The sequence below is a fragment of the Belonocnema kinseyi genome, chromosome 1 (assembly GCF_010883055.1).
Source record: "Belonocnema kinseyi isolate 2016_QV_RU_SX_M_011 chromosome 1, B_treatae_v1, whole genome shotgun sequence".
Taxonomy (NCBI): domain Eukaryota; kingdom Metazoa; phylum Arthropoda; class Insecta; order Hymenoptera; family Cynipidae; genus Belonocnema; species Belonocnema kinseyi.
The window spans coordinates 57,273,437-57,288,190 of NC_046657.1; the positions used below are offsets into that span (position 1 = coordinate 57,273,437).

Consider the following 14,754-nt stretch of genomic DNA (forward strand, 5'->3'; position numbering starts at 1 on the left):
AGCTATCTAAGGATGGTACTATAGAACGCCACCTCAAGGTAGGCCTAGTGGCGCCATCTCTTGGTCAGGCCGGAAACTTATCAATCCACCCTCGTATAATCACCAGATGAGGAACAGCCATAGCCGGGGAAAGACAGCTATTTTTAGGTTAAAATTCGGCAATTGCAATTAAAGCAATTGAAATTCGTATTTTTTCATTTATTTTTAAAATTTTATTCACTGTGATTCCTGGTTATTGAAAACAAATGTCGGCTACCAGAGGGGTGGTAAAAAATCGTAAAATTAAAATACTTTTTAAAAAGTACCTTGCAAATATATTCATTACTAACGAGCAGACCACCAGCCATTATATGATTGAAAAAAGTTAGTGCCAAATCTTCCATCGTGCTAGTTGCATACGGGCCTTTTAAGCTGAACGTATCTAAATGTACTGTAGCGTTTTTCCCGATGTAGTAAATAGTGAATTTCGGCTGCAAACAAAATTTGTTAAGGATATTTTCATTTCATTTAGTTAAAATACACCAGAATCCCAGTTTAGTAACAGTGTCGGCAGGTGCAATTGGAATGCATAATGTTGCGCAATATATTCGACTGAGTACTCGCGCACTGCGGCTCTTGCGAGGCGATATTCGCAACCGTTCCTCGACATGACCCCTGAGAAACTGTAGGGGTCAGAAATTCTAGGAGTGACAAAACCAGGGGTTAAGAAATCGGGATTCCGGTGTTATAGAATTTGAATAAACAAATAAGATTTTGCTTTTGTATCACCGTCCAACTTCCTATATGAGAAAGATCCAGTTTTTCTTTCCATGTGATATCAACATCCTTTGAATCCTTAGATAGACCTTGCGGTAAATTTGATTTAGTATATGTGTTCTGCTCCCCATTTGGACTTAGATAAAAGTAAGTTCTGTTAACATCAACTGTGAATGCTGTCTGAAAAAATTAATTTTTCTGCTTCAAAATACCCTCAAATTTAGTCTTAATTGAGAAAATGATTCTTCACACTGGAGGAAAAGAATGTTTCTAAAATACTTCTCAGAAAAAAAGAATACTTTCTTTTTTCTTTCCGATAAATGAATAATAATCAAGTCATTCCAAGCACTTTAAAATAATGCCAGAAATTCAGAGAGTTTAGAAGAATTTAGATAATTCAGAGAACTTAAACTATTTTTCCACAGTATCACAAGAGCTTAATGACTGTAAATCTAAAAAAAAAATATTATAACATAGCAAGAACTTGAAGTTGTTTTATACTTATAAGATGCTTCGATACTGTGGAAAAATAGCTTTAAAATGAGCCTAGGTAAATTAAAAAATATTAATTATTACGGAAGTTAATACAAATTTAAGAAAACATTGAAATTTACACCATTTTTGCAATATCTACTCGAAACATAGACAAATAGGCTTCATCCTGGGTTCATTTTTATACTAAGTCTTTAAAAAATGGGTTTACGAAAAAGCAAAAAAATGCACATCTAGATTTTTTTGAGAGGAATGCATTGGTGCACTTGGTTTTTCGATCCGATGCACACTTTGTTTATAACAATTGCAGAAAAATAACAAATAGCGTAATTGTTTAAAAAATTGTTTAAACAAAAAAAAAACAAAAAATGCACATCGAGATTTTTCCGAGGCGAATTGAGAGGTGTTTTTACTATTTCGATGTGACTCTTAGTTTTTTTAATATTAATTACATAACTTTCAAATCCATATCTACAGGCACGGAGCAACACAGCGCTGAACAACGAATGGTCTAATTGTTTAAAAAATGGTTTTACGAAAAAACAAAAAAATGCACATCTAGATTTTTTCGAGGGGAATGCATTGGTGCACTTGGTTTTTCGATCCGATGCACACTTTGTTTATAACAATTCCAGAAAAATAACAAATAGCGTAATTGTGTAAAAAATTGTTTAAACAAAAAAACAAAAAATGCACATCGAGTTATTTCCGAGACGAATCGAGAGGTGTTTTTACTTTTTCGATGTGACTCTTAGTTTTTTTTATATTAATTATACAACTTTGAAATCCATATCTGTGGCAAACTTCAATGTCGTAAGCATTCAAGAAATTCTAAGAATGTTGAGAAATCTATCAATTCATAAAATTCTACGAGTTTAAAGAATTCTACAAATTCCAGAAATGTTAAGGACTCAAAGAAGTCTATGAATTCCAGAAATTCTAAGGATTCCCGAAATTCTAAGAATTCTATAAGTTTTAAGAATTCAGTGATTTCTATAAATTTGTAGAAATTCTAAGAATTCAATGAATTCTATAAATTCTAAGAACTGAAAAAATTCTATAAATTCTAAGAACTCCAGATTTTCTATAATTTCCAGAAATTCTAAGAATTCAAATAATTTAATCAATTCTAAGAATTCCAAGTATTCTATAAATTACAGACACTCTAAGAATTCAAAGAATTCCAAATTTCCTATACATTCCAGAAATACGAAGAATTTCAGAAATTCAAAGAATTCTTTAAATCCAGAAGTTCTAAAAATTCAAAGTATTTTATGAATTCCAGAAAGTCTACGAATTCAATGAAAGCTAGAATATTACTATTTCCTCTCAAAATTATAAAATCACATATTGAAAGGCATGATGGTCAGTTTTATGTTCAATCATTTCATATTGGAATTTTTTGAAAGAAAGAAAACAAGTTAGTATGCTATTGACAACCCCAAACGAATGTTTTGCTAGTGAACAGTAATAAAAATATACAAAACAAAAAACAAGGTTTTCCTGATTGAGAATTTCTTGAAATAGTGCAGAAAACATGTTACTATTTGGCTTCCATGTAAACAATAATTTTGAGTTATATTTAAAACGTTTCAAAATCAAAAAATTCCTAAATCTCAAATATTTTCCCGAAAAATAAAAATGATAATATGTGTGGGAATTTATGTAAATAACTATAATTTTGACTTCGGGATCGGCATTTATTCATTTATTTTAGAATAGGAAATTTCGATAACAATTTTAGACGTTGAACATGAATTTTGGAAAAGAATTTTAATTCTAATTTGGGAGAAGAGAATTTAGATAAATCGTTGTTAAATCCACAAGTATAATTCCTTTTCAAAATCCTTTGTTCGAAATCAGAATTTTAATTCTTATGATCAAAAATGATCTAATGTTCCAACTAAAAATTAGAATTCTTTTCCAAAAAGTTCTGTTCCAAATGAGAAATCTTTCAAAATATTTTTCAATTTTCAAAGAAGAATACTTACGGCGATGGCCAAAAAATCCAAGAAGCAGAGAGAAAAATTCAGCATGTTTCGTTATGCGGCTTAGTGAGTCGTAAAAGAGAAATAACCAAGGTTCAAGTTTTTTTTAATATGAAACTTTTCCAACAAACTAGCTTATCTATAATTATCCTTATCAAAAAATGTCTACTATTATTGCAAAGCGATTATGCAGAAATTAAACAACTCTGCAAAATAACATTTATTTTCATATATTTTTTATCACTCTTTCATACTTTATCATTCCTTCCTGCAGAGCCTTCTAATTTTTTCTTTGGGAGAAAAATAACTTGACTCTATAAATCTCAACTGATTAGATCTTTTTAAATCACTGCACATTTTTAAATAAAATTTTATATTATTCTCGCCCAATCCTTCCTCGCATAAAACCTTCACCACATCCTGTTGTCGGTTTCCTTTATTTCAAATTTCTCTCCAATATCCTTTCCAACTTTCACATACACTCTCCCATGTTTAAACCTCTTCCTATTCACAGATTTTGTACTTTATGTTCTCCTTTTTCTAATAGTCTCTTCCCTTACCTTTCTTTCCAATACAAATCTTGCAATCTTATCCATCTCATCCCTTTTCTAAATATTTTGGTACTCCTTTTTGCCTCTCTCCCTCTTTCAGTAAACCACTCACGACGTTTCGATAGTTCACTCGAAGCGGGAGAGACACGCGAATAAGCAGATTGGCGAGCTCACGTTAAGTAGCCTACTGAAGCCGATCAGACAGATCGGATTATTACGTGCGATCAGGCATTGGCAACAGTCACATCTGATACGGGAATATATATCGGGAACTAGTATCGCGAAGTTCTTAGAGCAATGTTCATGAACATGAGCAGTAAATATACATTAATTTTAATGAAAAATGTTACACTAAAGCTTAAAATTAATTATTTACTAAAAGATTTATCGTTAATATTGAATTAAAATTCAAATTTCTTCTGAATCGTTGACGTAGCCAGCCAACAGGCTCTACTATTCGACAAAAGAAAACATAGAAGAAGAAGAAAAAGAAGTATTGGGTAGTAAAAGACAGAGAGAGAGAGAGACAGAGTATGATCGTTTCGAAACGAAGACCTGTCATTGGAACACAATCGGATCGTCTCTGTCTATCTCACATGGTAGAAAGAGACGTCCGATCGACTTCAGGCATCGAAGTCCCAACACACAACGGTTGACGTTAGAATGGCGAAAACTGTGTTTTTCGTGGACAGTTAATGTAATACAGACCAACTCCGATAACTTGCCATCCGATAACTGTACACTCCCCTTAAAACTTCATCACACGTACGGCACGCATACTAATTGGGGTTATCCCACTACTTGTGCTATTTTCCTCATAATTTGCGACCATGATTTACGCATGTGCGCACCTAATATCGTGTTACTAGAGGGGGCATTCGATAAGTCTGCAATTCCTAGAATTTTCTGCCCCTAAGGCCCCGAAGTTGGAAAGTTATCGGAATTTGACTGTATTTGTCAAAGTGATTGCTTTTCTGTGAAATAACTTCTTCGTATGTCTGGCTATGGAAGTACGTCGTTTGTATTGTGCGGTTACGCAGTAATGTAGAGATGATTCAGTATCTGAATTGGTTATTCAATAGAAAGTTAGTTTTTAAACGAGATGCTCAATAACGGCCCGCAAACGTTTGAATTATATAAGCAAGAGAAATACATTGATTTTACTGTGTCGCAGCAAATTTTGTTCCTCATTTTCGTTAAATATTTAGTTCAAACTTTTTACCACGCAGTAAAATCTACTGGAAACGGTTCATACGTCCTTGACTGAGAGCCTGGATTTTATGTTACCGTCTGTCCCAAAATTGACATTAAATCCAGGTTTGACTATACTTTCTTTACAATTTCCTTAACCTACGTCTTTTTTCTCTTCTTTCTTTCTTTCTTCCGCTATTATTCAAAAGTTATACTTATTCCTTTTTTCCCTATGTCAATCCTCTATTATCGTCGAGCTTCCATATAACGCCCTTTTCTTTGACGTCACTTCCCTATTATGTTTCCTTTTCTTCAGGTTCGCCAGTTCCATTTTGTGTCCTCTTCCCCCTTCCTTTAGTACACATCTTACTCTTCCTCTATATCTACCTTCGCAGTTAGTTGAGATATGTAGAGTTGCGTTATTCTTGTCCCTTAAAAATATGTATCATTCCTTTCAGATAAAAGAATGGGTCTTTGAAGTGAGCGATGATCCCTTCGAAGTTCGCCTTCGCGACAACTACGAGCTACTCGAGGACGAGTACAAAGAAAGCCTTAAACGCCAAGCAATGCTTGATACGAAGGTCCAGGAACTCTGCAGAACGCACCTACTCCTACCCCAGGGAAAAGTCGAGGAGCTCTACGCCAGCCTAAACAAGAAGAACGCCGAGATCTATGTTCAGCGCTGGAAGCAGATGCAACGAGCTGGACCAGCAAGAACGCGTCTCTTCGCCTGGACAATGCAGGACCTAGAAATCCTCGCCCTAGCTGATCCCTCCATCTACGGAACCGAAAAAGCCACAAAAGCCCTCCGCGATATGGACATTGAAACTCCCTGGCCCGAGGATGGTCTCGAGTTCAGTATCCTGTGGGTCCGCGGAATTTCTCTGAAATGCGCAGAGTGGAAACTGCATCTCCGCGACTTTCCCCAACCTCTTTTACTAGTCGAGGGTCTCAGTATCTGGGGAAGACTTGCCGGAGCAGAAGCCGTAGCTCCTCCACGAGCAAGGCGAACAGTCAATATCGAGGTCGGTGCTCCCTGGGAAGACATCCAAGTTGAGAGAGGAATGACTTCTTTAAAGTACTATCACGATCTGAATTGGGATATTCACAAGTATAGGTATGCTTTTGGTCCTTGTTGGGAGCCAGTCATCGCTCAGTGCAACCTCAGCTTCGAGAAGATTCTTCACCCCTCGAGAGATCCGAGCCCTCCTCTTCCCTTCTGGGACAAAATGCGTCTCATGTTCCACGGAAGATTGACTCTGTGTGTCAAACAACTCACGGTTCTTCTCCATGCCTCCCTGGATCCCTACAACACCACCGAGGAAATGGAACTGACCTGGTCGGACCTCGAGCTCGACTGGACCAATGGTAAAATAGTCGTCAAGGGCGATCTGCACGTCTACGTCCGCACTGCGAGCAAATACGACGACTGTCGACTTCTCCATCTCCCGAATGTCAAGTTGAGCATGAAACTCGCCTGGGTGTGTTTGGGAGATCCAAGGGATCATCATGCAGCGATTCCTTGTGCGCCTGACAGACTCCCGGAGTACTCGAGTAATCAGGAACATGACTCCTTCAGGGCTTTCAGATCCCAAAACTTGAACGTCAGCTTGTCGCTGGAGACAAAACCAACGGGTTCTCCAAATTCTACGTCTGCGCCAACGGCTCTGTTGTATGGAAGCACTCTCAGGTGGTTCGAGAATCTGAAATTTATTTTGTCAGGGGCAACGAGACCAACGAGGAAGGGGGCCTTGTTCAAGAACACGAGGACGAGGAAGAAACAGCTGAGCAGACATTATCGAAAAGTTCGGCTGACTTTAGCTTTCCACAGGTTTCACGTGTCTTATTGGATGTCCTTTGCAATGCAGAGAGGCTTCGAAGTCACTGGAGGCAGAGTCGCTTGCAGTTCGGAGCACAACTTGTCTCTTCATCCAATCGACGATGGGTTTGTAACATTACTATTTTTTATTAGACATGCTTAATTTCAGGCCTTTTCCACGCCTATGAATCAGGGCTAAAGCTCTACTTTTTCTCCCTAGGGAGTGAAAAGTGATATACATGATTGTCAAATTACCACAAATTTCCGGAAATATATAAAAAAAATTTTATTGAAATTTGGATAATTCATCTTACATTACCATAGATTACGTGCAATATTACCATAAATTACTAGAAATTCCATAAATTTTCGGAAATTTGTAAAAATGTTTAAAATTGAATTTTGGATAATTTATGGTAAGTTATCATAAATTACCTGTAATAATACGATAAATTACCAAAAATTTCATAAAATTCCAGAAATGTATAAAAATGTTTAAAATTGAATTTTGAGTCATTTATGGTAATTTATCATTTATAAGTATCAAATTACCATAAAAGACTTCTAATATTACGATAAATTACCAGAAATTTCATAAATTTCCAGAAATGTATAAAAATGTTTAAAATTCAATTATGGGTAATTTGTGGTAATTCATCATTTTTGACTGTCAAATTACTATAAAAGACCGAAAAAGTCTATAAATTTGTGGAAATGTATAGACATTTTAAAATGGAATTTTGGCCAATGTATGGTAATTTGCCATAACTTACCTAAATTTTCAAAAATTTCCGGCAATTTACAAAAAACTTTAAAATTGAATTTGGGTAATTTATGGTAAGTTACCAAATTTACCTGTGAAATTATCACTAATGACAGAAAATTTCTATTAATTTCTGAAAGCTTATAAAAATGTTTAAAATTGAATTTTGGGTAATTTGTCATAAAAATTTCATACATTTCCAGTAATTTATACATATATTTAAAATTAAATTTAGGGGTATTTGGGGTAATTTATTATTGTTACCTATAAAATCGCCATAAAGGACTGAAAATTTCAATAAATTACGCGGAATGTAGATATTTTTAAATTGAATATGGAAGATTACCATAAATTACAAAAATTTATATATTTCCGAACAATTATAAAAATGTTTAAAATTGAATTTGGGGTAATTTCTGGTAATTCGTCAATGTTACTTGTAAAATCACTATTAATGACCGAAAATTCCCATATATTTCCAAAAATTTATGGATACTTTTAAATTGAGTTTTGTGCGATTTATGGTAAACTACCATAATTTACCAAAAACTTTATAAATTTCCGGAAATTTATAAAAATGTTTAAAATTGAGTTTTGGTTAATTTATTAATTTATTACGGAAAATTTGATAAAGTTCTGGAAATTTCTGAAAATGATCAAAATTCGATTTTGGGTAATTTATGGTAAGTTACCATATTTACCTGCAAAATTACCTTAAATTACCGAAAATTTATTGCAATTTTTAAATCGAATTTTGGGGATTTTACGATAAGTTATCCTAAATAAGCTGTAATATTACCAAAATTTCATAAATGTCCGAAAATTGATAAAAATGTTTAAAATTGAATTTTGAGTCATTTGTGATTATTTATCATTGTTACCTGTAAAATTACTATAAATTACCGAAAATTTCCATAAATTACCGGAAATTTATAGAAATTCTTTATTGAAGTTTGGGCGATTTATGGTAAATTACCATAAGTTATCAAAAACTTCATAACTCTCCGGAAATTTATAAAAATGTTAAAAATTGAGTTTTAGGTAATTTATGGTAATTTGCTATATTTCCTTGTAAAATTACCATGAATTATCAATAATTGCATAAATGTCTGGATTTCTAAGATTTCAGATTTAAGACTTGACTCATTTCTCAAAGATTTCACAAAGATTTAAATAATTTCACGAATATTGCCGAATATTTCAAAAATATTTTAAATCTTTCCCAAATATTTTAAAAAGACTTTAAATAATTCGCAAAAATTTCTACTAGATTTTAAAGAATAAACAAAGATTTCAATGATTTCCTGATGATTTCAGAAACATCCCAAAGATTTCGGATAGATTTAAAAGACTTCAATCATATTATCTACTCAATATTTTAAAAATATTTCAAATCTTTCGCAAAGATTTAAAAATAATTCACAAAGATTCCGTAAACACTTTACAAAGATTTCGGATAGATTACATAAAGATTTCAAAAATTAAACGAAGAGTTTATGATTTCCTAATGATTTCACAAAGTTTCTAAAGATATCAAATATTTCGCAGAAATTTGTAAAGCATTCCCAAAGATATAAATGATTTTAAATGACCAAATATTTATACTATTTTGCAAAGATTTTCAAATATTTGACAAAATTACAATGATTTCTTGAAGATTTCATAAAAATTTCAAATACTTAGAAAAGATTTCGGTTAGATTTAAAAGATTTCACAAGTACTTCTACTACGTTACAAAGACTCCTATTATTTGAAAAAGATTTCAGATAGATTTCAAATGTTTTCCGATCAATTTAAAAGATTTCACAAAGATTTTAGAGTTTTCGGATAGATTTAAAAGATTCCAATGATTTCCTAATGATTCAAATAATTTCACAAATATTACCAAATATTTCAAATTCCCCGGAAAGATTCCTAAAGAGTTGGCAAAGGTTGCAATGATATCTCAAAGATTTTACAAAGATTCAAAAGATTTCACAAAAATTCCAGATAGATTTCAAAGTTTAAACAAAGCAAGAAAGAACTGAAAGATTTCCAGCTAATCACTGGATTTCAGAGTGGGAAAAAATCAGTACTTTGCCTCTAGGGCTCCGCCGCCTCTGGATAGCGCCATCCAAATTTTTGTTTAAAATAATCGATTGCTGATAAAAAATGATAAAATAACATACAACTGTAAACGTTCTTTGAGATCTAGAGTAAGAGCAACCATTCTTTGTACAGTATCAAAGTATTTGTGAGTTATTCCCATTCTTAAATCAATATTATAAAATTTTAATAAGCAAATACTTTGATCGGGTGCAGATTGATTCACAGGCCGAGAGCCGAATGGTCAGTCATCTACATGAATTGCGAACTCAGTGATGCTGAAATCTGGCTAAAATCTGCATTGCAAGAAGAGGAAGAAAGCGCTTCTTTGCGGCAACCGGTTGAGAAATGTTACTGTCTGAGTGTCGCAAGGGTCAGTTACGGAAGAGAGGCTATGGTGGCTGGAGTCAGTGGAGACACTCCGACCCACAGATTAGTTGTTCACGATTTAAGGGGCGCCTGGACCTCGACAAATCGAGACGTCGCATTTGCGCTCTTCGATTCTTTCATCAAAACCCAGCAATTGAAGAAGAATCTTTCAACTTCTGGGCTGAAAGGTTTTCACCGTGAGAAGAGCGCAACCCCGAACAAAAACAGATCAGACAGGAACCAGATTAAAAAAACACCAACGCAGGTGACACCGTCCCCGGTTACTAAAGCCCAGCAAGGTGAAGCTGCGGGAATGCTTCAAAGATTGATAGCAGAGGCTGCGAACAAACCAGTCGCCTTCAGCGATGATTTGTCTGTACAAACTCGAGGGCAACAATTGAGAGGTCTCGCTGCTTGTCACCAGGACGATGTGCTCCACAAAAACTGGCTTATTGCCTTAGTAAACAGTCAGGTTCTCCTGAAAGGGATAGAAACGAGAGGATATGTCATTTTATCAGCAGCAAAAGCTGAGATCCTTCAGAGGATTCACCGCCCCGTTTGGAAGGAGCGAACTCTGGTTTCCAAAACGACCTGGGTTGGTTCCTTGGAGTGCATGCAGTATTATGCAACTGTTAGTGCGAATATTGATGCGAATATCGATGACAATATCATGTGGTTGACGCTCGACAACATCCAGGAAAAGGACTCCACCGTGATCTCGGGGCTTCCGGATGTCCCGGCGCTTGTGGGCTCCGGGCAGAGTGTTGGAGGCGTCGTGAGTCAAACAGTTGGAGGAGGTGGCGGACTACATCATCAGCTTCAGAGGATCGTCTCTAGGTGTAAATGCGAGTTCTTTTATGTTGGATACGGACAGGCTTTGGATGCAGGTTTGCTTGATGAGGTACCTCCAGCTCCGGGTGAAGAAGTGAGTCTCTGGGAAAGAAAGGAACTATCAGCAGCTGATGCTTTTACCCTGATGCATCATGACCTCGACGTTTGCACGAACTCCCTCCAGTATGCGATGATTCTAGACATCGTGAACAATCTTCTCCTCTATGTGGAGCCGAGGAGAAAGGAAGCCTTGGAACGACTCCAGAGGATGAGGTTCCAGCTACAACTTCACTCGGTCGAAGATCAGAAGCGGCCGATTCAACAGCTTCAGAACACAGTCAGAGGTTTGGTTTCCAAGCTGAGGAGACTGGAGAGAGAGACTTACCTGGTTCACAAAGCCCTAGCTGACGAGTCGAGCGATGATCTTCTGAAGGAGATGAAGAGACTCGAGCTGAGGGTTTTCGAGTGCAAGGATCAGTTGACTGTGAGAGCTGAAGAATTGGATGTGATGCTGAGTTGTTACAAGGAGACAAAGACGCCATCTGCAGCTTCTGCGACTTTGAAAGACAAACCTGCTGCAGTGGCAAGAGCTGCTGAAATTTGCTTCAAACATGCCCAGTGGAGATTGACTGATGCTGATGGACAGTTGGGAATTGCAGATTTGATCCTGACCAACTTTTTATACACGAAGACGAGCAAGACAGATGACTCAGTGGAGCATTTGTTGGAATTGGGATATGTCAGGATGACTAATTTGCTGCCGAATCAAATTTATACGGAGGTTTTGGTTCCGACGGAATTGCAGAGCAACATGCCGGTCGATAGGCAACGGGCCTTGAGGGTTTTTTGCAGAGAGAAGGCGCCTGTTGCTGGGATTTCGGTGAAGGAGCACTTTGAGATTAATGTTGTGCCTTTGACAATTGGTAATTATATTCACCGAAGATTATCAACTTTGCCTTCTTCAGTTGGATTGGAATGATCGCATTGTGTTTTTGTAGGTTTGACCAAAAAGTTTTTCAATACAATGTTGAAATTCTGTTTCCCTGAAAGGGATCCAGATGGAATTGAAGAACCAACTGCTCCTCAGCGAGATTCCTCCTTTTATGTACCAATGGAGAGGAAGGATGATGTGGATAAAATGAAAGAGAGAGCTGACAAAAATAAATTGTTTATTTATATCAAAATACCAGAAGTGCCTGTTCGTGTTTCCTATAAGGTATGAATTTCATATACTATTTATCATTTTATGATATCAATGAGTCAAACGCAGCCTTTATTTCCAGCAGCACTACTACCACTTCTTTCCATAACTCTGGCCAACTCTTTCCTCTCCTCTCCATACTCCATTATCCATGTCCATTCTTTCAGTTCTTTCCCCCTATTCACCCTTCACTTCTGACCTCCGTCTCTACCCCTCCTAGTAAATTCATTAAATATTTTCCCCTTTCCATGCTCTCATCATACCCTTTCTCATTTATCTTTTCTCCTTTCCCATTCTGCTTTTCACCCTTCTAATTTTCCTTTTCCACGTTCCCCTTTGCCGTTTTCCTGTACCTTTTCGCCATTTCCTCTTTCCCTATACCCTTTTCGTCTCCCCCATTTTATTTTTCCCATTTCTCCATTTTCCTTTTCACCTTTTCTCATTTTCTCTTTTCCCCTTTACCGTTTCCCTTTCTCCTTTCCAATTCCCCGTTTTCTATTTCCTCATTCTCCTTTTAATTTCCCCATATTTCCCCCTTTTCTTTGCCCTTAACCTTTTTACCTTTCCCCCTTTTCCATTTTCTCATTTTCCCACTTTTTCCCTTTTTACCACTTTTCTCACAATTCCACTAAGACGCTGACAGTATCAGAAATGTATTTTAAAGTGAAACTTCTTATGGGACGGGAGTAAATTGAAGAAAAAAAACAGCGACCTCTTCCACCCTTCCCCATCCACCTTTACCTTTTCCCATTTCACCCTTTCCCCTTCTCTATTGACCCATAATTTTTTCCTTTTCACTCTTTCCCATTTCCCCTTTCCTAGTTCTCTTTATCCCTTTTCTCTTTCCCTTTTTATTTGCCTTCGTGTTCCGTTTTTTCCTTTTTTCACCTTTCTCTTTCCCCCCTCCTTATTTTCTCCTTTCCTTTGCCCCATTTACCTTTACCGTTTCCATTTTCCTTACCCCTTTTCATTCTTTTCCATTTCCCCTTTTATCTTTCTCATTTTCCCTTTTTCTTTAATTTTTCTCTTATTTCCCCCTTTCCCTTTTTCTTTTCCTCTTTCCCTTCCTATGTTTTTACCTTTTCCCTTTTCACCTTTACCGTTTCCTTTGTTATTTTGATCAATTCCCCTCTCCCTGCGCCCTTTTTCTCTTTCCCATTTTCCCCTTTTATTTTACTCTTTTCCCGCTTTTCCCTGTTCTTTTCCCCATTCCCTCTTTATCTTTTTACATTTTCCCCTTTTCTTCTCTCCTTTCTTTTTTTATCTTTTTACCTCTCCTCTCTCCTTTTTATTCTTCTAATTTTTTCGACTCCCTTTTTATTTTCACCTTTCTCTTTTTCCCTTTCCTCTTTTGCTCTTTCTCTTTTTCCTTTCCCTCAAGCTCCTTTACCGTTTCCCTCTTCCTTTCCCCTTTTCATCCCTTACTATTTCCAATAATCCCGTATCATTTTTCTCTTCCATGTTTTTACATTTCCCCCTTTCCCTATTCGTTTTTCTCCTTTCCCCCTTTCCCTTTTTCTTTTCCCATTTCCCTTTTATCTTTTTACCTTTCCTCCCCTTTTCCCTATTCATTTCTCTCCTTTTCCCGTTTCCTCTTTTCCTTTTCACCTTTCTTTTTCCCCTCTCCCGCATTTTCTCTTTTGCTTTTCCCCAATTCCCTTTACCGTTTCCCTTTCCCCTTTTAATCCTTCTCTTTGTTATTTTCCACTTTCCCGTTTTATTTTACTTTTTTCACATTTCTCCCTTTTTCTTTTCACCATTCGTAATAGAAAATTAAATAATTGTTTGTTAATTTTTTTGTCCACTGGTCTAAATTCAATATTTTTTAAATATAAATTTTTGTTTTTAAATTGTAAAAACATTGCTTTGCTGTGATCCGAACTCACGTCTTTCAGATTGCCGGTCTGATCCTCTCCAAACCCCTGCCAGTTGAATCATTTTTTTTCTTTAAAATTTAGAAATAAAGATCAATATTTAAAAAATATTGATTTTAGACCAGTAAACAAAAAAATTGTGAATTGTCTGAATTCTAAATCTTGTTCAAATAGCAATAGTTATTTATTCAAAATACCATTTTTTTTATGTAGAATGTCAACGTAAGTTAAAATTGTTTAAAAAAACTTAATGTAATGTAATGTACATGTTTGTTTTTAACTCGATTTTTAATACTCTAAAATAAAAGTCCATGAACTAATTCCAAAAAACGATCAATTTGGCGGTTTCTTGTAAAACTGTTGCATCTATTAATTAAACTTTTTTCATTGCTCTACTGTTTCTAGAAGGAAAAAAATTCACCTTTTTAGGATTTCGTAACCCCAGGCAGAAGCCCTTATAGTTTCGGTTGATTGTCCGTCTGTCGTACTTTTTTCCCAGAAGGTTAATTTATGTGCGAAGATGGACAAACGAGAGATGAACAATCAGGGGAAATTGAAGGAGGGGAAGTTAGAGAAGTGGTGATCATAGAAAAGCGGCGGTAAGGGGAAGGGAAGTAGGAAAGCGAGAGGAAATGTTGGGTGGTGAATAGGAGAAATGAGGGGAAAACTGGGAGAGTAATTAGGGGAAATAAGGAGAGTAAAACTAAGGAAAGCAGAGTCATTTATAGCGGTTGAGAAAGTAAGGAGAAATGAAGGGAGGAGAAATGAGGGAGAAGTGGAGTGAAGTAGAAGTAAGGAGGTAGGTGTGGGGAGAAATTCGGGGTATGGAAAAGG

At 35.9% G+C, this 14,754-nt stretch overlaps 2 protein-coding genes across 2 annotated transcripts in view; one reads left to right on the top strand and one right to left on the bottom strand.

Moving 5' to 3' along the window:
* The window catches only part of LOC117166847, a 6,909-nt gene extending 3,553 nt beyond the window's left edge, over positions 1-3,356 (bottom strand). Inside the window, exons 1-3 of the mRNA XM_033351201.1 lie at positions 3,240-3,356; positions 769-936; positions 306-470 (exon numbers count right to left, since the gene is read on the bottom strand). Of these exons, the coding sequence (XP_033207092.1) occupies positions 306-470; positions 769-936; positions 3,240-3,284 (378 nt within the window). The 5' untranslated portion in view covers positions 3,285-3,356. The remainder of the gene's footprint in view (positions 1-305; positions 471-768; positions 937-3,239) is intronic.
* LOC117166842 (protein KIAA0100) overlaps positions 1-14,754 on the top strand; it is an 82,466-nt gene that overhangs the window by 65,893 nt on the left and 1,819 nt on the right. The window contains exons 12-14 of the mRNA XM_033351188.1: positions 5,437-6,923; positions 9,862-11,768; positions 11,844-12,061. Of these exons, the coding sequence (XP_033207079.1) occupies positions 5,437-6,923; positions 9,862-11,768; positions 11,844-12,061 (3,612 nt within the window). The remainder of the gene's footprint in view (positions 1-5,436; positions 6,924-9,861; positions 11,769-11,843; positions 12,062-14,754) is intronic.